Here is a 22,620-nt window from a genome sequence, read left to right on the forward strand (position 1 = left end):
CGGAAAAAAAAATCTATAGATTAATCGATAGAAAAATAATCGTTAGCTGCAGCCTTAATATATATATATATATATATATATACACATATATATATATATATATATAGCCTGGCCCCCAGCCAAATTTTTTTAACCCAATGCGGCCCTCCGAGTCAAAAAGTTTGGGGACCCCTGCTCTAAATGGATTGTGCTCTTTAGTTTATTCACTTAAGACACTCAATCCTCGGCTCAGGACCTGACTTGCGTGTGCGTTTGCACGTGTTTTAGTACACGCAAAGCTTTAGTAAATCAGGACCCTTGTCTTTGGTCTGTGCAGCGTTCACTTGCTAACTTGTTTGGTGCACATCAGGGTTGGGATAACCACATGACACGTGTGAACACACCCTCCTACAATCTTGGGTGCAGTCCAGGTGAGAGATTGTTAACATATACAGTATGACTTTTTACCTATAAGTACTTGTTATGTTCTTAGTCCAAGGCAGAGTTCAGCTTTGGTTGGTAAATGATTCATTTTATCTAGGCCGCCTGTTTCGAAAAAAGACAGGCCAACTCGCTCGGTGACACACAGCCACCATGAAGCCGGGTCTACGGGTCTCGCTTGGCGCCTTGCTGCTGCTGCTCTGTGCACCGGCGGGCGCCGAAGGCGGGCGCATTTTGGTGTGGTACACCGACGGCAGCCACTGGATCAACATGAAGCCCGTACTGGAGACGCTAGTGGACCGGGGACACCACGTCACCGTCCTGGTCCCCAGCGCTTCGCTCTTCATGAAAGCCAGCGACGAATCTCGCTTCCACTACGAGCAGTTCAACGTCACCTTCGAACTAGATGACTTTATGAAGTTCATGGATGAGTTCCTTGCTTTCTCCATGTACGAGATGGACCACATGAACATTTTTCAGGTCTACATGAAGTACATGACCTTGATGAAGGACGACCTGCAGTATTCTTTGGGCTATCTGGACGGCGTGATGAAGTCAGACGTCATCAAGAGGAAGTTGAAGGAAGGCAACTATGATCTTGTCCTGGCTGACCCCATTTACCCGGGCAGTGACCTCTTGGCTGAGATACTGGAGGTCCCCCTGGTCCTCTCCTTGCGCTTCTCGATGGTACATAACATGGAGAGGCACTGCGGTCAGATGCCTGCCCCGCCTTCTTTTGTGCCGGGCGCCATGAGTAAGCTGACTGACGAGATGGACTTCTACGAGAGGGTGCAGAACTTCCTCTTCTACGCCTTGAATGACATGGTTATAAACCAAGTCTACTGGCAAGAACTGGATCAATACTACACAGAGTTCAAAGGTGAGTGGTGAGCGTACTTGTCCACTTGACTCTTTGGGCTAGTCCCAACACACCCCCTCGCCCTACCTTTTAGCCCTATCTATAAATTTTGACTGTTCCCGTGAGGGTAGTGGGGTTCCAATTACTCTTTGCATATGGGATTAGAGGCCATAACGAGGGGTAGAAATCTAGCCCTTCAGAGCGAGGGATTTCAGATGCTGACTCGCTCAGGTTGGAAAATTCTAATTTTTGCGTAAATTATATAATATACTACACGTTATTTTAGCCTAATGTTGGGCTAAAATACACACGAAAACCCTGCGAATGATCATATTACGCCTATACTGGCTCACCTGCACTGGCTTCCTGTGCACTTAAAGGGGAACATTATCACAATTTCAGAAGGGTTAAAACCATTAAAAATCAGTTCCCAGTGGCTTATTATATTTTTCGAAGTTTTTTTCAAAATTTTACCCATCACGCAATATCCCTAAAAAAAGCTTCAAAGTGCCTGATTTTAACCATCGTTATAAACACCCGTCCATTTTCCTGTGACGTCACATAGTGAAGCCAACACAAACAAACATGGTGGAAAGAACAGCAAGCTATAGCGACATTAGCTCGGATTCAAACTCGGATTTCAGCGGCTTAAGCGATTCAACAGATTACAAATGTACCGGTATTGAAACGGATGGTTGTAGTGTGGAGGCAGGTAGCGAAAATGAAATTGAAGAAGAAACTGAAGCTATTGAGCCATATCGGTTTGAACCGTATGCAAGCGAAACCGACGAAAACGACACGACAGCCAGCGACACGGGAGAAAGAGAGGACGAATTCGGCGATCGCCTTCTAACCAACGATTGGTATGTGTTTGTTTGGCATTAAAGGAAACTAACAACTATGAACTAGGTTTACAGCATATGAAATACATTTGGCAACAACATGCACTTTGAGAGTGCAGACAGCCCAATTTTCATCAATTAATATATTCTGTAGACATACCCTCATCCGCTCTTTTCCTGAAAGCTGATCTGTCCAGTTTTGGAGTTGTCAACAGGACAGGGAAGCTAGGGTCGATATTATTCTCTTGATCATCTTCGGTGGCATAAGGGACGGTGTGAGCCAAGACATCCAGGGGGTTTAGCTCGCTCGTCTGCGGGAACAAACTGCCGCCATTGCTTGCCGTGCTACCGAGGTCCTTTGTCCCTGAATTGCTCACACACTCCGGCAGATTCAATGGGGGTCTGGCGGCAGATTTCTTTGACTTTATCGTTGGAAATGCATCTGCTTTGAGTGTCGCAGGATATTCACACATTCTTGCCATCTCTGTCGTAGCATAGCTTTCGTCGGTAAAGTGTGCGAAACAATCGTCCAATTTCTTGCCACTTTCGCATCTTTGGGCCACTGGTGCAACTTGAATCCGTCCCTGTTCGTGTTGTTACACCCTCCGACAACACACCGACGAGGCATGATGTCTCCAAGGTACGGAAAACAGTCGAAAAGACGGAAAATAACAGAGCTGATTTGACTCGGTGTTTGAGAAAATGGCGGATTGCTTCTCCGAGAGCGAATAATAGAAAGGCGTTTAATTCACCAAAATTCACCCATTTAGAGTTCGGAAATCGGTTAAAAAAATATATGGTCTTTTTTCTGCAACATCAAGGTATATATTGACGCTTACATAGGTCTGGTGATTATGTTCCCCTTTAAGTCTCGTCTTAAGACCCACTTTTATTCTTTGGCTTTTAACACTACGTGAGTTGTGTGGTCCTCTGTTTTTTTTTTAATAAATTTTGATTTCTATTTACTGTTTTAATTGGTTTTACCCTTGAAAATCGTTTGTAATCATATTTATTTTTATATTGTTTTTATATTGGTTTTATATTTATTTATTTTTTGTTTTTATTCAGTCATTGGTGGAGCTAAGGATAATATTTGAATATTGTTTAATATTGTTTTTAATATTGTTGTGCAGCACTTTGGAAACATTTTTGTTGTTCAAATGTGTTATAAAAATAAAGTGGATTGGATTGGATACGTAGGGTAGAAGAAAAAAATGTTTTTCTAAATAAATCTAAAAAAAATAATCTAAGAAGATTTGACATATCTCACTTTGCACGGAAAGAGTTAATATCACAGATTAGTTTTACATTTAAAGTTAGTTGCTGACATGAACGGACTTGAACACAATATTCATATTATATGAGTTAGACCTCTATAATATAATGACTGAGAGAATATGGCTGCAGGAAAACATGGAACTTTTCTCTGACTACAATTGAACATTCACCTACCGAAATTGCAAACTTTCTACCACAAACTTAGTCGCTGCTGTGTGAAATTTGTCTAGCGCAGTGTTTTTCAACCTTTTTTGAGCCAAGGCACATTTTTTTCCATTTAAAAAATCCGGAGGCACACCCCCAGCAGAAATCATTAAAAAATTAAACTCAGTAGCCGATATTGACAGTAAAAAGTCGTTTTTCGCAATTGTTGGATATGACTTTAAAGCATAACCAAGCATGCATCACTACAGCTCTTGTCTCAAAGTAGGTGTACTGTCACCACCTGTCACATCACACCCTGACTTATTTGGACTTGTTTGCTGTTTTCCTGTGTGTAGTGTTTTACTTCTTGTCTTGCGCTCCTATTTTGGTGGCTTTTTCTTTATTTTTTGGTATTTTCCTGTAGCAGTTTCATGTCTTCCTTTGAGCAATATTTCCCGCATCTACTAGCAATCAAGAATATTTCAGTTGTTTCTATCCTTCTTCGTGGGGACATTGTTGATTGTCATGTCATGTTCGGATGTACTTTGTGGACGCTGTCTCTGCTCCACAGTAAGTCTTTGCTGTCGTCCAGCATTCTGTTTTTGTTTACTTTGTTGCCAGTTCAGTATTAGTTTCGTTCTGCATAGCCTTCCCTTTTCTTAGGGGCACTCACCTTTTGTTTATTTTTGGTTTAAGCATTAGACACCTTTTTACCTGCACGCTGCCTCCCGCTGTTTCCGACACTTACAAAGCAATTAGCTACCGGCTGCCACCTACTGATATGGAAGAGTATTACACGGTTACTCTGCCGAGCTCTAGACAGCACCGACCACTCAACAACAACACATCATTGGCAGACTATAATTACTGGTTTGCAAAAAACATTTTTAACCCAAATAGGTGAAATTAGATAATCTCCCACGGCACACCAGACTGTATCTCACGGCACACTGGTGTGCCGCGGCACAGTGGTTGAAAAACACTGGTCTAGCGGCAGATGTGAACTGGAGCGAGTACTGCCCGCCTCGGAGCCAGTCAGTATCTGTCTCTCTTCATACTCATTTAAATGAGAAGGCATTTATTTCAATTATACAAATAATAGTGCTAACATGATAGGCTTTGTTAGCTAGTGCCTGTTGTATTCAGACGACGTGTTAGCGTTACTGCTGCTGGGATGAGATCAGAGCGCTTCAAAAACACAACTTTCATTTATTATTATCTATTTCCGTGTGCTCAAATGTTTCAGCATATTGCTCGTATGTCCTCCTCTTGATGAAATTGCGGGCTTTTAATTATTACAAATAGCGCTATTGCAATATTTTCTTGTAAAATGTTAGTGTTTTTTTTCCTCCTCCCGGGCACTACAATTTTGCGATCTGACATCACTACGCACGTTGCGTAATGACGTCATCGTTTGAAAAAATGGCAAGCGATTCCAAGGAATTGATACACTGGAAACCAGTTCTAAGCAAGAACCGGTTTTCGAATCCCATCCCACATGTGTTAACTAGAGATGTCCGATAATATCGGCCTGCTGATATTATCGGCCGATAAACGCTTTAAAATGTAATATCGGAAATTATCGGTATTGGTTTCAAAAAGTAAAATTTATGACTTTTTAAAACGCCGCTGTACGGACTGGTACCTTAAAGGCACTGCCTTTGCGTGCCGGCCCAATCACATAATATTAAAGTTAAAAGTTGAAGTACCAATGATTGTCACACACACTAGGTGTGGCGAAATTATTCTCTGCATTTGACCCATCACCCTTGATCACCCCCTGGGAGGTGAGGGGAGCAGTGGGCAGCAGCGGAGGCCGCGCCCGGGAATCATTTTAGGTGATTTAACCCCCAATTCCAACCCTTGATGCTGAGTGTCAAGCAGGGAGGTAATGGGTCCCACTACGGCTTTTCACACACACACAAGTGAATGCAATCATACTTGGTCAACAGCCATACAGGTCAGACTGAGGGTGGCCGTATAAACAACTTTAACACGGTTACAAATATGCGCCATACTGTGAACCCACACCAAAGAAGAATGACAAAACACATTTTGGGAGAACATCCGCACCGTAACACAACATAAACACAACAGAACAAATACCCAGAACCCCTTGCAGCAGTAACTCTTCCGGGGTGCTACAATATACACCCTCCGCTACCCCCTACCCCAACCCCAACCTCATCAACCTCCTCATGCTCTCTCAGGGAGAGCATGTCCCCAATTCCAAGCTGCTGTTTTGAGGCATGTTAAAAAAAATAATGCACTTTGTGACTTCAATAATAAATATTGTTGGCATTTTTTTTCCATAACTTGAGTTGATTTATTTTGGAAAACCTTGTTACATTGTTTAATGCATCCAGCGGGGCATCACAACAAAATTAGGCATAATAATGTGTTGATTCCACGACTGTATATATCGGTATCGGTTGATATCGAAATCGGTAATTAAGAGTTGGACAATATCGGAATATCGGATATTGGCAAAAAAGCCATTTTCGGTTGTGCAAGAACATAAACTATGCAGTGACGTAGCAAGTGGTGTCCTACAGAAGATTACAAAGTTCTACCTCTTGTTCCTTTATTTCGAGGGTGTGGTGGTAATGAGTGAGGGTGAACAACGGGATTGGGTTTAGGTCTAAATCTCCTCTCTTATGTCATGACAGGCACGCCCACCAGTGCCTGCGAGTTGCTTGGCAAGGCAGACATCTGGCTGATAAGGACATACTGGGATTTTGACTACCCTCGCCCTTTCCTGCCCAACTTCAAGTTTGTCGGTGGGATCCACTGCAGACCGGCGAAAGCTCTACCCGAGGTAGGCTGCGTCCTGATGTTGTGTTGTCCAAACCACAAGACCCGAACGTCACGCAGAAACATGGAGGTCAAACTGTCATCCCGCGAAATTTCTAAAAAATTAACTCCAGTGTTGTTTTTTCTTTGGATTTTTTTGGTGGAGAAGGCGTTTTGGTACACTTTTGTCAGGATAATACCAAAATGGCATGGAGAAAAAGATGAACATCGAACCAGAAATACAACGGAAGGCAGCGAAGCTAACAAACGCGGAACACACACGAGTCCCGGCTGCTCAGTACAAAACTGTAGATCCCTGATATTGGTGGAGAGGTAGAATTGATTGCTCCCATTAGCTGCATTGCTAGCCACCAAGAACGAGCCAATGTTTACATGTTAGAATGCAAAAATCTCCTTGTCTCTCATAATTGTTTGCACTGTATGCAGTTTTCAAAGTGATCTGACCTCTCTTCTTCAGGATATGGAAGAGTTTGTGCAGAGTTCAGGTGAAGACGGCATTGTGGTTTTCACTTTGGGATCCTTCATCAACAACATCACCACGGAGAAGGCCAACATGATCGCTTCGGGTCTTGCTCAGATTCCCCAGAAGGTTAGAGTACCATATTTAGGCGTAATAAAAATGTGTCATTTTAATTAGCATGGTGATTTAGTTTAACAACACAGTGGTGCCTCCGTTTTCGTTATTCAGTTAGTTTTAACCCACTGCCATGAAAACAAAAAAAAACCTTACCTACAAACAGACCTTAAAATTCGAACTTCCCTACTAAATGTTAAAACTGCCATAAAATCATGGCTCAGCTCAACCCATACTTGCCAACCTTGAGACCTCCGATTTCGGGAGGTGGGGGGAGGGGTGAGGGGTGAGCGTGGTCGGGGGTGGGGCGTGGTTGGGGCGGGGGCGTGGTTAAGAGGGGAGGAGTATATTTACAGCTAGAATTCACCAAGTCAAGTATTTCATATATATATATATAAGTAATACTTGACTTTCAGTGAATTCTAGCTATATATATATATATATATATATATATATATATATATATATATATATATATTTATTTTATTATATATATATGTATATATAAATAAAATAAATACTTGAATTTCAGTGTTCATTTATTTACACATATACACACACATAACACTCATCTACTCATTGTTGAGTTAAGGGTTGAATTGTCCATCCTTGTTCTATTCTCTGTCACTATTTTTCTAACCATGCTGAACACCCTCTCTGATGATGCATTGCTGTGTGGCACGCACAAAAGTGCTTTCATCAAATGCATTAGAGTCTGGAATCTTCCATCTCTCCCTAGCATTGCCCAAAACCGGTCAATCTTTGCTTCCTGAGGAAGTGCCAAGCACTTGGTAGTCCACTACTTCTTCCCGGAGGCTATCCAGGTCCAATCGCAGCTGCGGCTTGGAACTTACAAGCTGTTATGAGAGTAGCGTATGTGTGTGTGTGTGTGTGTGTGTGTGGCCCTTTAATAGGTGAGCATGTGAGGTGAGTGACGTCAGTGAGTGTGTGGGCGAGAGAAGAGAGGGAGCGGTAGTGTGAGTGCGGGCGGGGACTAGTTTGTTTTGTGTTGGATTGGCTGTGTGCAAGCAATCAATAAAGCAAGATTTGCAACTAATCGCCGGACTCAGGCAGGAAAGGTGCAACAAAGCGTATTTCTTCATCTTACTCGTCGTCGGCGTCGCCATGGCTGTATCTTCCTCGTTCTTCTGCTTGGTCTCCTTGTTGTGTGTGCAGTTGTGCACTGCACTCTCTAAAAGCCGTATATGTTATTGATGTTATAGATGGCAGTATTGTCCTGTTTAAGAGTGTCACAACATTGCGGTTTACGGCAGACGAACTGCTTTACGGTAGACGAAAACGTTACTGCTGTTATTGTGTGTTGTTACCGCGCTGGGAGGACGTTAACGAAACTGCCTAACAATAAACCCACATAAGAAACCAAGAACTCGCCATCGATCATTCTACAGTAATAATGTGATTGGGCAGGCACGCTGTTTATATTGTGGGAAAGCGGACTCAGGTCCGCATGGAGCTGGAGGGGGCGTGGCCTCCAGCTCCGCCTGAATTTCGGGAGAAAATTTGTCCCGGGAGGTTTTCGGGAGAGACACTGAATTTCGGGAGTCTCCCGGAAAATCCGGGAGGGTTGGCAAGTATGGCTCAACCTTTACCTGATCTGAATCAAAATAGATCCCCAGCAACTTTCCGAAGCATCAAACCGGTTTATATGTGGTTATAGTGTATATATATTTTCTCATTCTGTTTTGCACACTCTTGGAGTCAACATGTGCATAGTCATGTACATAGTGTATATACCCCCCACCTCCCATGTTTTGTATATATTGTTTTTCAAATCACCTGACATGCATACTGTGTATTTGTACATAATTTATCTATTTTTTTTAACGTAATTTTTTATATACACGTTACTAGAGATGTCCGATAATATCGGCAGGCCGATATTATCAGCCGATAAATGCTTTAAAATGTAATATCGGAAATTATCGGTATAGGTTTCAAAAAGTAAAATTTATGACTTTTTAAAAACGCCACTGTGACGGACGTAGGGAGAAGTACAGAGCGCCAATCAACCGTAAAGGCACCGCCTTTGCGTGCTGGCCCGGTCACATAATACATGCGGCTTTTACGCATAAACAAGTGAATGCAACGCATACTTGATCAACAGCCATACAGGTCACACTGAGGGTGGCCGTATAAACAACTTTAACACTGTTACAAATATGCGCCACACTGTGAACCCACACCAAACAAGAATGACAAACACATTTCGGGAGAACATCCGCACCGTAACACAACATAAACACAACAGAACAAATACCCAGAACCCCTTGCAGCACTAACTCTTTCGGGACGCTACAATATACACCACCGCGACCACCAACCCCCGCCGACATCCAACTTCCCCCCCCCAATCTCCCGGATTCGGAGGTCTCAAGGTTGGCAAGTATGCTCTAGTATACTCTGGACTGAAGCTGTGTGCCTTCATTGTTTTTGTAGCTGTTGTTTTGAGGCATGTTTAAAAAAAAAAAAAAAAAAAAAAGCACTTTGTGGAAGTCAAAGTATAGTATTTCCCATAGTGGGTATCAGGATTATCTCGGGGAGAGCATGTCCCAAATTCCAAGCTGTTTTGAGGCATGTTAAAAAAAATTATGCACTTTGTGACTTCAATAATAAATATGGCAGTGCCATGTTGGCACTTTTTTTCCCTAACTGGAGTTGAAGTTGTTCTCTTATTTTGGAAAACCTTGTTTTTGATTGATTGATTGAAACTTGTATTAGTAGATTGCACAGTACAGTACATATTCCGTACAATTGACCACTAAATGGTAACACCCAAATAAGTTTTTCAACTTGTTTAAGTCGGGGTCCACGTTAATCAATTCATGGTAAAGTTACATTGTTTAATGCATCACAACAAAATTAGGCATAATAATGTGTTAATTCCACGACTGTATATATCGGTATCGGTTGATATCGGAATCGGTAATTAAGAGTTGGACAATATCGGAATATCGGCAAAAAAGCCATTATCGGACATCTCTACATTTTACAGGTTATATATCTTTTATTATTGAATGTATCAAATGTGATGAATATTTAATGGACCACAATGGAAACAAGCCTTTTGCATTTTTGTGCCATCCATTTGTCTTTTTAAAGCATTACATGGATTCAATTCTTTAAGATGTCAATAAACTTCTCAATCAATCAATCAAACCTAAAATAAATTATGTAAATCCAATTGATCCGTTCCAGGAATGCAAAAATTTTAACACGCAACACTTTTTATAGGGAAAACGTAAGTGGTAGGCCAATGTTGAAGAATGTTTTTCAATGCAGATCACAAAAGCTGATCTCCTCTGGCGGATACTTCATTTATTTTTGGTACCACGGCTGACAGGCGGCTAGCAGCTAATTGTGTATGTCCATACAGTGTGGAGCCGCTCCCCTTACGGCAAATAAACTACATTTATTAGTGTCTTAGGTACCATTGTCACTGGAGAACGGGGGACAAGGTTAACATGTTACACACCTAGTAAGAACAAGCAGGATCAGGCATGCTAATCACTAAGCTAGTTTGAAACAACAGAAGACATAAGTGTTTGGTAAAGTTTGAGAAGTGTAGTTGAGAGTGTCTTAAAGCAGAAAGTAAGCAAGTTTTACCAACAAATAAGTACGGTAGATTAGTAAGAGCTCTGTGAGAGAATAATTCAACAAAAACTTTAAGTATGTAGTGGCCAGGCGTACACGTAAGGGGAGGGCGTATCGATACATATATCCGTGGTGTCGATACCAAGCATAGTATCAGTATAGATTGACACCAGAGTGGTTAGAGCAATATTTTTATTTTTCTAAAATAATTTATTTGTTGTTTTTGTTCAGGTTTACAAATTCAGGGAATAAGTACCTGAACACAGGAGGACCAAATGATTTAAAAAGAGTATATTTAAGATGATAGTTTTTGTTTAGTTGTTGTGTACTATTGACTTGGTTTTGCTCAAACACTTGTATGCTATCAAATAGAATACAGAACTGGTGTAAATATTGTGCTGGTGTTGTTACACTGCCAGTACCACGCACCATAAATACATTAAAAAATATAAAGTGAATACATCTGGTATCGGCCGATCGGAACATCCCTAAGGAATAATCATATATAGTTTTACATACAGAAAACAATGTAAAATGCTAACAAAAGAAGAATGAGAAGGATAAAAAAAAAAAAAACATTTAACGTAACTATGATATTTATTAAAGACTTGAGTGTGGTGCGTTCAGTGACAGTCTGGAAACATGGACCAAAAGGTGTTCGTTGACTTTGACTGGACTATTACTGTATGCTACAATTTCATTTAGCTTTAATGTGGCTTATTTTGCAGTGCACTCACCAACATGTGTTTGATCGTACTAAAACCAACACATATTTTAGGTAAAACCAACTAATACTAAAACATACTTGCCAACCTTGAGACCTCCAATTTCAGGAGGTGGGGGGTGGGTGCAGGGGGCGTGGTTGGGGAGGGGGCGTGGTTGGGGGCGTGGTTAAGAGGGGAGGAGTATATTTACAGCTAGAATTCACCAAGTCAAGTATTTCATATATATATATATATATATATATATATATATCTCTCCCCGCGACCCCGACGGGAATAAGCGGTAGGAAATGGATGGATGGATATATATATATATATATATATATATATATATATATAAGAAATAATTGACTTTCAGTGAATTCTAGCTATATATATATATATATATATATATATATATATATATATATAAATAAAAGAAATACTTGAATCTCAGTGTTCATTTATTTACACATATACACACACATAACACTCATCTACTCATTGTTGAGTTAAGGGTTGAATTGTCCATCCTTGTTCTATTCTCTGTCACTATTTTTCTAACCATGCTGAACACCCTCTCTGATTATGCATAGCTGTGTGGCACGCACAAAAGTGCTTTCATCAAATGCACTAGATGGCAGTATTGTCCTGTTTAAGAGTGTCACAACATTGCTGTTTACGGCAGACGGACTGCTTTACTGTAGACGTTCTTTATATTGTGGGAAAGCGGACTCAGGTCCGCATGGAGCTGGAGGGGGCGTGGCCTCCAGCTCCGCCTGAATTTCGGGAGAAAATTTGTCCCGGGAAGTTTTCGGGAGAGGCGCAGAATTTCGGGAGTCTCCCGGAAAATCCGGGAGGGTTGGCAAGTATGTACTAAAACCAGGGCATATGAAAACCGAGATACCACTGCATGTTTATTATTGTGCTTTTACTCTTTTTAACTAGCATTTAACAAATGTTTTGTCATGTTTAGGCACCTGACATGAAATGTTAGATCTTTTCCGTAGGTGCTTTGGAGATACAGCGGCGAGAAGCCAGCCACTTTGGCCCCCAACACAAGAACATACGACTGGATCCCGCAGAACGACCTGCTGGGTGAGTAAGAGTAGTAAGCCATCAATGATGTGTCTGATCAGGCCAGTGGTTAAAGATCTACATCAACTTGCAAACAAAAACTGTTGGCATGTTTTTTTCCAAGAGGACAAATGCTGACGTAACTCCTGATGTGTACGTAAATGGAAAAAAGCATTAAAAACCTCTAAAGGCTGAGTTGGCCACATGCGTGGACATCACCTTTTAGCTCTTATTTACAAAATTGGGTGTACCCCCGCCTTCCACCCGATTGTAGCTGAGAAAGGCTCCAGCACCCCCCGTGACCCCGAAAGGGATAAGCGGTAGAAAATGGATGGATGGATGGATGTACACTACTGAAATGGGGTCTTATGGCCGCTTATGTGGACACTTATACTGCCATCTGGTGGTGTCAGAAGAGTATAACATACAATGGAATTTGGAGAAAAAAAAGTGTAAAAATAAGAATTAGCATGTCACTAAAGATGAGGTACACGTTTGTGTACTTATGGACTAAGTACATCATATCAAAAGATGATTCTTAGTTTTTATTCTAGTTAGGGTCCAATAAGCCCAAATAGCAAAGAGAAATAAAAAAAAAGCATGTAAACAAACAGCTTGGGCCTTAAGAGGTTAAGTTGTACATGAGTTTAATATCTAATTTCGATTCACAGTTACAGTATGTTAAAAAAAATGAATATAATAAAATACAACCTGTTGAATTTTAGATACATTCAAAATAACTTAACTCTTGATTGTGCAAAATTATATTTAAATGCAATGATGATGCCTCTGTACAACAAGTCCATATTAAAGCTTGTCCAAATTGTATACAAGCAAGTTCTAAAGTCTTAGACAAAACAATCCAACACACAGATCATTGGAACATCTTAAAGGCCTACTGAAATGCGATTTTCTTATTTAAACGGGGATAGCAGGTCCATTCTATGTGTCATACTTGATCATTTCGCGATATTGCCATATTTTTGCTGAAAGGATTTAGTAGAGAACATCGACGATAAAGTTCGCAACTTTTGGTCGCTGATAAAAAAGCCTTGCCTGTACCGGAAGTAGCAGACGAGTAGCGTGACGTCACAGGTTGTGGAGCTCCTCACATCTGCACATTGTTTACAATCATGGCCACCAGCAGCGAGAGCGATTCGGACCGAGAAAGCTACGATTTCCCCATTAATTTGAGCGAGGATGAAAGATTTGTGGATGAGGAAAGTGAGAGTGAAGGACTAGAGGGCAGTGGGAGCGACTCAGATAGGGAAGATGCTGTGAGAGGCGGGTGGGACCTGATATTCAGCTGGGAATGACTAAAACAGTAAATAAACACAAGACATATATATACTCTATTAGCCACAACACAACCAGGCTTATATTTAATATGCCACAAATTAATCCTGCATAACAAACACCTCCCTCCTGCCGTCCATATAACCCGCCAATACAACTCAAACACCTGCACAACACACTCAATCCCACAGCCCAAAGTACCGTTCACCTCCCCAAAGTTCATACAGCACATATATTTCCCCAAAGTCCCCAAAGTTACGTACGTGACATGCACATAGCGGCACGCACGTACGGGCAAGCGATTAAATGTTTGGAAGCCGCAGCTGCATGCGTACTCACGGTACCGCGTCTGCGCATCCAACTCAAAGTCCTCCTGGTAAGAGTCTCTGTTGTACCAGTTCTCCACAGGCCAATGGTAAAGCTTGACTGTCATCTTTCGGGAATGCAAACAATGAAACATCGGCTGTGTTTGTGTTGCTGCAGCCGCCCGCAATACACCGCTTCCCACCTACAGCTTTCTTCTTTGCTGTCTCCATTGTTCATTGAACAAATTGCAAAAGATTCACCAACACAGATGTCCAGAATACTGTGGAATTTTGCGATGAAAACAGACGACTTAATAGCTGGCCACCATGCTGTCCCAAAATGTCCTCTACAATCCGTGACGTGCTGGCGTCATCATACCGAGACGTTTTCAGCAGGATATTTCGCGCAAAATTTTAAATTGCACTTTAGTAGTGGGTTTCAGTAAGCCTTTAAAGAAACATGAATTGCTGAGTTTGTAAAATATGTATATTATACAGATACTTCCTTCGTGTACACGATTCTCCATGGATGAGCTCCACCTCCACTATAATAATTGATAAAAATAAACTTAAATCGATGGACTAAATCAGGATCTAGAGGCGACTGTTTGGTCCCATTCAGAAAAAAAGCTTTTGGGCAATTAGTTTTTTTCATATCGCTTGTCACACTTACAGAAAACGATACCAAGTAACGTACGAGATTTACAAACTCTTTCCTTTTTCAATAGGCATCTAAAACTGCGACTACTTGAAAATCAAAACTGCACTCATAACTAAAATTTGCAATTCCGGCACAAATTCCGTGTGAATGCCCTACGTGCACAAGCCACCCAACCGCAGATATGCGTGAGCGGAACTGAATGTCCAGGGTGAGTGGAATGTGTGGATGTTGGAACGGTTCACGTCGGTTGAGAAATGTGGGTTATGGAGAGGTTTGTATATTGCCCGTTCATTTTCAATGGGAGGAAATTCCTGGTAATTCCGAGTAAACTGGGAATCATTCTGGCTTGAATGTCCAGGGCTAGTGGAGTGTGTGGATGGTGGAACTTGGATGAGAAATGTGGGACATGCAGTAGATTTTATATTGTCCACTCATTGTGGTCTATGGGGATGAAATTACTGCAAATTCTGGGAAAACAGAGAATTTTGAGAGAAGAAAAACATGATTTGCGTTCGCCATATTGGAAAAGTAGTGTGTGAGGATGGTTGAAAGGTCGGAATAGGCTTAGAAATGGCGCAATTTTTTTTAGAATTTTGGGCATTGAAGAACTGATTGATTGATTGATATTTCTATTAGTAGATTGTACAGTACAGTACATATTCCGTACAACTGACCACTAAATGGTAACACCCGAATAAGTTTTTCAACTTGTTTAAGTCGGGGTCCACGTTAATCAATTCATGGTAAACTACCAATGTCTATTCATTTGAATTGGAATGAGATTTTTCTAGAAATTTGGGAATTTTAAGAAAGCCATGAATTTTTGAAAATATACTTTTGTACATAATACCTCAATAGTCCTAGATCAGGGGTCGGCAACCTTTATCAGTCAAAGAGCCATTTTGACCAGTTTCACAAATTATAGAAAAAATTTATGAAAATTTTAAATGAAATAACACTGTATACAAAGATTTTTTTTTGCTTTGTGCTATGTATAAACCAGGGGTCTCAGACACGCCGCCCACACCTTTATATGGGATTTGAAAGCTGGTGCGGCACGCGGGTTTTAACTGAACGGCGTTTGTCAGCGTCATGCGTGCCGTGTTGGTACAGCATATAGCAACCACCATAAACAGCGTGCCTGATCAGCCTCACGTTGTATGTGGCTTTTGCTTGCTCACGTAGGTGACAGCAACGCATACTTGGTCAACAACCACACAGGTTACACTGACGGTGGCGGTATAAAAATGTTTTTAACACTCTTACTAATAATGCGCCACACTGTGAATCCACACCAAACAAGAATGACAAACACATTTCGGGAGAACATCTGCACCGTAACACAACATAAACACAACAGGACACATACCCAGAATCCCATGCAGCCCTAACTCTTCCGGGATACATTATACACCCCCTGCTACCAAACCCCGCCCACCTCAACCAACGCACAGAGAGGAGGGGGGGGGGTTTCTGCGAGAGAAACTGAAATCCGGAAGTCTCACGGGAAAATCGGGGGGTTCAGCAAGTAAGCTGCTGAGCCGCATCAGAGTGATCAAAGAGCCGCATGCGGCTCCGGAGCCGCGGGTTGCCGACCCCTGTCCTAGATTATATGAATAGGTTGGTGTTGGAAGTCTTCGAAACAATTGAAAAATGTTGATGTAGTAGCAGTTGGTAAGTTCGGAATTCCTGGAATTTCAGGGAAACCGGAAATCTGTACAAAAATTTTTTACAATGTTTGTTGTCCCACCCAAGAGGAATGTTTTGAAGGTGGAATGGTCAAAAACTGTTGAAAAATATGGACTGTGAAAACTTTCCAGGTAGAGGTGAAAATAGGGCTTTGAATAACTGGGAATTCTTGGAATTTTTTGGGGAATTAAAAAATGAAAATGCCCATTTATTTTAAATAAAAACATGTCCGAGAAAACCGGGAGTTCTGGGTTATCTGGGATATTTTCTTTTAAATGTTTTTCACGATTTCCGGTCGGGCCGAACGTTTTGATACTAGAACGGTTCCAATGAAAACTGTGGGCTTTGGAGCGCGCTAAATTTTGCGGCGGAATAATAATAAATAGATGATTTTTAGGGGGTGGAAGTGCATATACTGTATGTGAATGCTTGGGATATTCACATAATGATTCTTAATATCCACTGGATGTTTTGAATTATCACATGTAATTGAGAACTGTCTTCTTATATATCTTAACGTTCAAGCACTTTGCCACTTTAGCGCGCGTTCACTTAAATCACGAAGCGCTGCACACTTTTCACTTTTTGGGAAAACTAAAAGGATTGTTCCAGGCAAATCAAACATTTTTTAAAAGTGCTTCTATATGCTTGTGTTTTTGTCTATTCTCAATGTATTGTATTGTGCTGTTGTGTTGATCTGTTTTTAAGTTTAGTGACTGCGGATGGAAATTAGCATCCTTGCTATAAACCGTCATATTTACACATCTTGTGTTGTATTCATTAAAGGGGAACTGATCTTTTTTTATTTTGCCCATCGTTCACAATCATTATGAAACAAGAACAAACGTCTTTTTTTTTTTTAGGATTTTAAAGATGAAAAAAACTTAAAAGATGCGGATAATGGGAGTCACTGTTGTAGCCTTCAAAACCCTCCATCGACGTTTTATATACACACTGCAAGTATATAATGTAGTAACAGACACGGTCATAACAATATGTAATATGTTCAGAATTTACCGTATTTTCATCATTTTAATCAATGTTAGGACTGATTTCTTCAGTACATTGATTTACGTTCCCAAAGCAGCGCACTTCCTATTTTCTGCCAACAAATGTGTGTTCCTACTTCCGTAAACAAACACGGGTGTTTTGTAATAATGGCAGACTTGGTAACATACAACAAAAATGAATATTTTTGGACAAATGAGGATTCACAACCTTATCTTTTTGAAGCTGAACATACAGAGGATGAACTACTGCTTCTGGAAGCCAGCACAAACGAAGGGTGAGACGTTGGAGCAGACGGAAGCAGAGAGAGTGAGGTTAAAGGGACTTTGGTGCTGTAAATGTAGAGTTTGAAGCCAAAATATTTTGCCATAAATGGAGTCCTTACGCAAATAACCAGAAAAAACGTCACTGGACATCTGGACCAAACACAAAACTGTCCATCGAGTGAGTCACTTTAATATTGATAATGATACTGTAATATAATTGTTCATGTTTTTCAGTACTGGTGCCCTATCGCAGTGTTGTGCATTACAAACTCAAACACATTTCATGCTGATGTGGAAGCTAGCTTATCTCTTTTTGTCGTTAGCTTTTACGGCTAATACCGAAGCATGTCGATGTGTTAGCACGATAGAAAAACATTTCCTCGGTGTTCGCTCTTACAATAACAATGTTGGTACAGCTTGGTTATTATACAGGTTACGGAACGTAAATGAAGAACTGTTGAAGGATTTTGAACGCATTTTTAAAGCGATTTAGAGGCAGAATTGATTGCTCCCGCTAGCTGCATTGTTAGCCACCTAGAACGAGCTGATTTTTTACATGTTAGAATGCAAAAAAAACCAAAAAACTTTTGTCTTCTTGTCTTTCATAATGATTGTGAAACATAGGCAAAATTCCAAGAGAAAGTGCGGTTCCCCTTTAATGTGTATTCTCCCTTTAAATGATCTCAAAACTCAAACCAGGTCACCCCAAGACGCGGGCCTTCATCACCCACGGGGGCACCAACGGCATTTATGAGGCCATCTACCACGGGGTCCCCTTGGTGGGCATCCCCATGTTCGCTGACCAGCCAGACAACATGGTGCACATGAAGGCCAAGGGCGCCGCAGTCACCGTGGAGCTAAACTTCATGACGTCCGAAGACCTCAGCAACGCCATCAAGACTGTCATTAACGACAAGTCGTAAGTTGGTTTTTTTTGGTTTGTTTTTTGCAATCAACCGCCATTTTGAGAGCAAACTGTACACACGTAAACTCCAATTAACGCATGTATTCAATTAAAGGGGAACATTATCACCAGACCTATGTAAGCGTCAATATATACCTTGATGTTGCAGAAAAAAGACCATATATTTTTTTAACCGATTTCCGAACTCTAAATGGGTGAATTTTGGCGAATTAAACGCCTTTCTAATATTTGCTCTCGGAGCGATGACGTCACAACGTGACGTCACATCGGGAAGCAATCCGCCATTTTCTCAAACACATTACAAACACCGAGTCAAATCAGCTCTGTTATTTTCCGTCTTTTCGACTGTTTTCCGTACCTTGGAGACATCATGCCTCGTCGGTGTGTTGTCGGAGGGTGTAACAACACGAACAGGGACGGATTCAAGTTGCACCAGTGGCCCAAAGATGCGAAAGTGGCAAGAAATTGGACGTTTGTTCCGCACACTTTACCGACGAAAGCTATGCTACGACAGAGATGGCAAGAATGTGTGGATATCCTGCGACACTCAAAGCAGATGCATTTCCAACGATAAAGTCAAAGAAATCTGCCGCCAGACCCCCATTGAATCTGCCGGAGTGTGTGAGCAATTCAGGGACAAAGGACCTCGGTAGCACGGCAAGCAATGGCGGCAGTTTGTTCCCGCAGACGAGCGAGCTAAACCCCCTGGATGTCTTGGCTCACACCGTCCCTTATGCCACCGAAGATGATTAAGAGACGAATATCGACCCTAGCTTCCCTGGCCTGCTGACATCAACTCCAAAATTGGACAGATCAGCTTTCAGGAAAAGAGAGCGGATGAGGGTATGTCTACAGAACATATTAATTGATGAAAATTGGGCTGTCTGCACTCTCAAAGTGCATGTTGTTGCCAAATGTATTTCATATGCTGTAAACCTAGTTCATAGTTGTTAGTTTCCTTTAATGCCAAACAAACACATACCAATCGTTTGTTAGAAGGTGATCGCCAAATTCGTCCTTGCTTTCTCCCGTGTCGCTGGCTGTCGTGTCGTTTTCGTCGGTTTCACTTGCATACGGTTCAAACCGATATGGCTCAATAGCTTCAGTTTCTTCTTCAATTTCGTTTTCGCTACCTGCCTCCACACTACAACCATCCGTTTCAATACATTCGTAATCTGTTGAATCGCTTAAGCCGCTGAAATCCGAGTCTGAATCCGAGCTAATGTCGCTATAGCTTGCTGTTCTATGCGCCATGTTTGTTTGTATTCACTATGTGACGTCACAGGAAAATGGACGGGTGTATATAACGATGGTTAAAATCAGGCACTTTGAAGCTTTTTTTTTTTAGGGATATTGCGTGATGGGTAAAATTTTGAAAAAAACTTCGAAAAATATAATAAGCCACTGGGAACTGATTTTTAATGGTTTTAACCATTCTGAAATTGTGATAATGTTCCCCTTTAACTACACCCCTATAGTCACCGGGTGGTCTACAAAAGCAAATAACCATAATTGTCTCTAATCAGCGCCGGGCTGAAAAAACTTAGCATTACCAGCAGGGACAGTAGGCAACCTCTTTTTATGGTTTTCTTCAAACCCCATAAAGTGAGTGGTCAGCATCCAGCAGCTTTATCGACCTCTGCATGCACTTTAAAATGCTGCTACTCAGCTGTATGTGTAAAAGTTACACTTTCTGATTAAGGGTGTCACAATACGATATTGACATAGGTCCGACATCGGCAAAAATACTTCCTGCAGTGTTTCTAACAAAAAAATAAAGTATGTATGATTTATAGGGAAAACACCGTGTTGTGCTTAGGGCCCCACCATCCGTGGGGTCCCCGTTTTGTGTGAAGCAGCGCATGTAAAAAGTCAATTAATGAATGACAGGGCGCTACATATGACATTTTATCGCAAATGTATTCCTAAGCCCTTTCCGCTGCGTCAAATAAAATAATATAACATCAAAAGTCTCCAAAAATCGAGACCCAATGGGGATTGTGCCCAGAACATGTGTAACTTTATGTAACTAACCCTAACCCTTGACTTGCTCAGTGGCCTTGTGATTAGAGTGTCTGCCCTGAGATCGGTAGGTTGTGAGTTCAAACCCCGGCCGAGTCATACCAAAGACTATAAAAATGGGAGCCATTACTAGGGATGATACTCGAAACCGGTTTTCCCGGTTGTTCGATAAGAAAAGAACCTGGGACTCGAATCCCTTTTTGAGAACCGGTACCCGTTATCGAGACCACTATAGTAAAGAAAAAGAGTTGGTTCTTTATTCGAATCTCGTCCCGACAAGAAATTCCCCGTGTGACATCACAAGAAATGACGTCACGTAGCTCAGTCATTAGGCGCAGATAGGAAAAGCAGTAAAGAAATGGACCGGAAAAAGTGCTCCAAGGTATGGCTTAATTTCACCCAAAAAAAACGAGGAAGCGGCAATATGCAATTATTGCCAGGCTTCGCTCTCGTGTAAGCTGGGGAAGTACAACAAGCGTGTCATGTCTTCGAAGCAGCGGCAGAGACGACGAAGAACGCCCCTCTTCTTCTTCCAGCTGCCAAAGTCCCAGCTACAGTGGCGGTGACGCCGGTTAGTAACTAACGTTAACTGTTGCCGGTTAATTTCCATATCTGCTCACTTGTAGTAACGTAACCTCTTATGTCAACCAGGACTGCAGTAATGTTAGCTAGACTAACGTTACCTAAACATAGTTAGCGGCTAACGGCAACGTTAAAGGGGAACATTATCACCAGACCTATGTAAGCGTCAATATATACCTTGATGTTGCAGAAAAAAGACCTTTTTTTTTTTTAACCAATTTCCGAACTCTAAATGGGTGAATTTTGGCGAATTAAGCGCCTTTCTATTATTCGCTCTCGGAGCAATCCGCCATTTTCTCAAACACAGAGTCAAATCAGCTCTGTTATTTTCCGTTTTTTCGACTGTTTTCCGTACCTTGGAGACATCATGCCTCGTCGGTGTGTTGTCGGAGGGTGTAACAACACGAACAGGGACGGATTCAAGTTGCACCAGTGGCCCAAAGATGCGAAAGTGGCAAGAAATTGGACGTTTGTTCCGCACACTTTACCGACGAAAGCTATGCTACGACAGAGATGGCAAGAATGTGTGGATATCCTGCGACACTCAAAGCAGATGCATTTCCAACGATAAAGTCAAAGAAATCTGCCGCCAGACCCCCATTGAATCTGCCGGAGTGTGTGAGCAATTCAGGGACAAAGGACCCTCGGTAGCACGGCAAGCAATGGCGGCAGTTTGTTCCCGCAGACGAGCGAGCTAAACCCCCTGGATGTCTTGGCTCACACCGTCCCTTATGCCACCAAAGATGATCAAGAGAAGAATATCGACCCTAGCTTCCCTGGCCTGCTGACATCAACTCCAAAACTGGACAGATCAGCTTTCAGGAAAAGAGAGCGGATAAGGGTATGTCTACAGAATATATTAATTGATGAAAATTGATGAAAATTGGGCTGTCTGCACTCTCAAAGTGCATGTTGTTGCCAAATGTATTTCATATGCTGTAAACCTAGTTCATAGTTGTTAGTTTCCTTTAATGCCAAACAAACACATACCAATCGTTGGTTAGAAGGCGATCGCCGAATTCGTCCTCGCTTTCTCCCGTGTCGCTGGCTGTCGTGTCGTTTTCATCGGTTTCACTTGCATACGGTTCAAACCGATATGGCTCAATAGCTTCAGTTTCTTCTTCAATTTTGTTTTCGCTACCTGCCTCCACACTACAACCATCCGTTTCAATACATGCGTAATCTGTTGAATCGCTTAAGCCACTGAAATCCGAGCTAATGTCGCTATAGCTTGCTGTTCTATGCGCCATATTTGTTTGTGTTTGCATCACTATGTGACGTCACAGGAAAATGGACGGGTGTATATAACGATGGTTAAAATCAGGCACTTTGAAGCTTTTTTTAGGGATATTGCGTGATGGGTAAAATTTTGAAATTTTTTTCGAAAAATAAACTGATTTTTAATGGTTTTAACCCTTCTGAAATTGTGATAAAGTTCCCCTTTAACGTGAGCCTTTTTGTATGTGTCTGATAACGTTAACGTTATCTTGTAGCCTACACCACGACAGAGTTTGCAAGTCTGTCTAATAAACGAGTGCTTTCTTT

The 22,620-nt window shown here is 41.5% G+C and overlaps 1 protein-coding gene across 1 annotated transcript in view; it reads left to right on the top strand.

Annotated features, from left to right (window-relative positions):
- The first annotated feature begins 463 nt into the window (after positions 1–463).
- LOC133619390 (UDP-glucuronosyltransferase 2A2-like) overlaps positions 464–22,620 on the top strand; it is a 24,370-nt gene continuing 2,213 nt past the window's right edge. The window contains exons 1-5 of the mRNA XM_061980369.1: positions 464–1,300; positions 6,213–6,361; positions 6,815–6,946; positions 12,255–12,342; positions 18,246–18,465. Coding sequence (XP_061836353.1) covers positions 574–1,300; positions 6,213–6,361; positions 6,815–6,946; positions 12,255–12,342; positions 18,246–18,465 — 1,316 coding nt within the window. The 5' untranslated portion in view covers positions 464–573. The remainder of the gene's footprint in view (positions 1,301–6,212; positions 6,362–6,814; positions 6,947–12,254; positions 12,343–18,245; positions 18,466–22,620) is intronic.

This window comes from Nerophis lumbriciformis, linkage group LG20, assembly GCF_033978685.3.
Source record: "Nerophis lumbriciformis linkage group LG20, RoL_Nlum_v2.1, whole genome shotgun sequence".
NCBI lineage: Eukaryota > Metazoa > Chordata > Actinopteri > Syngnathiformes > Syngnathidae > Nerophis > Nerophis lumbriciformis.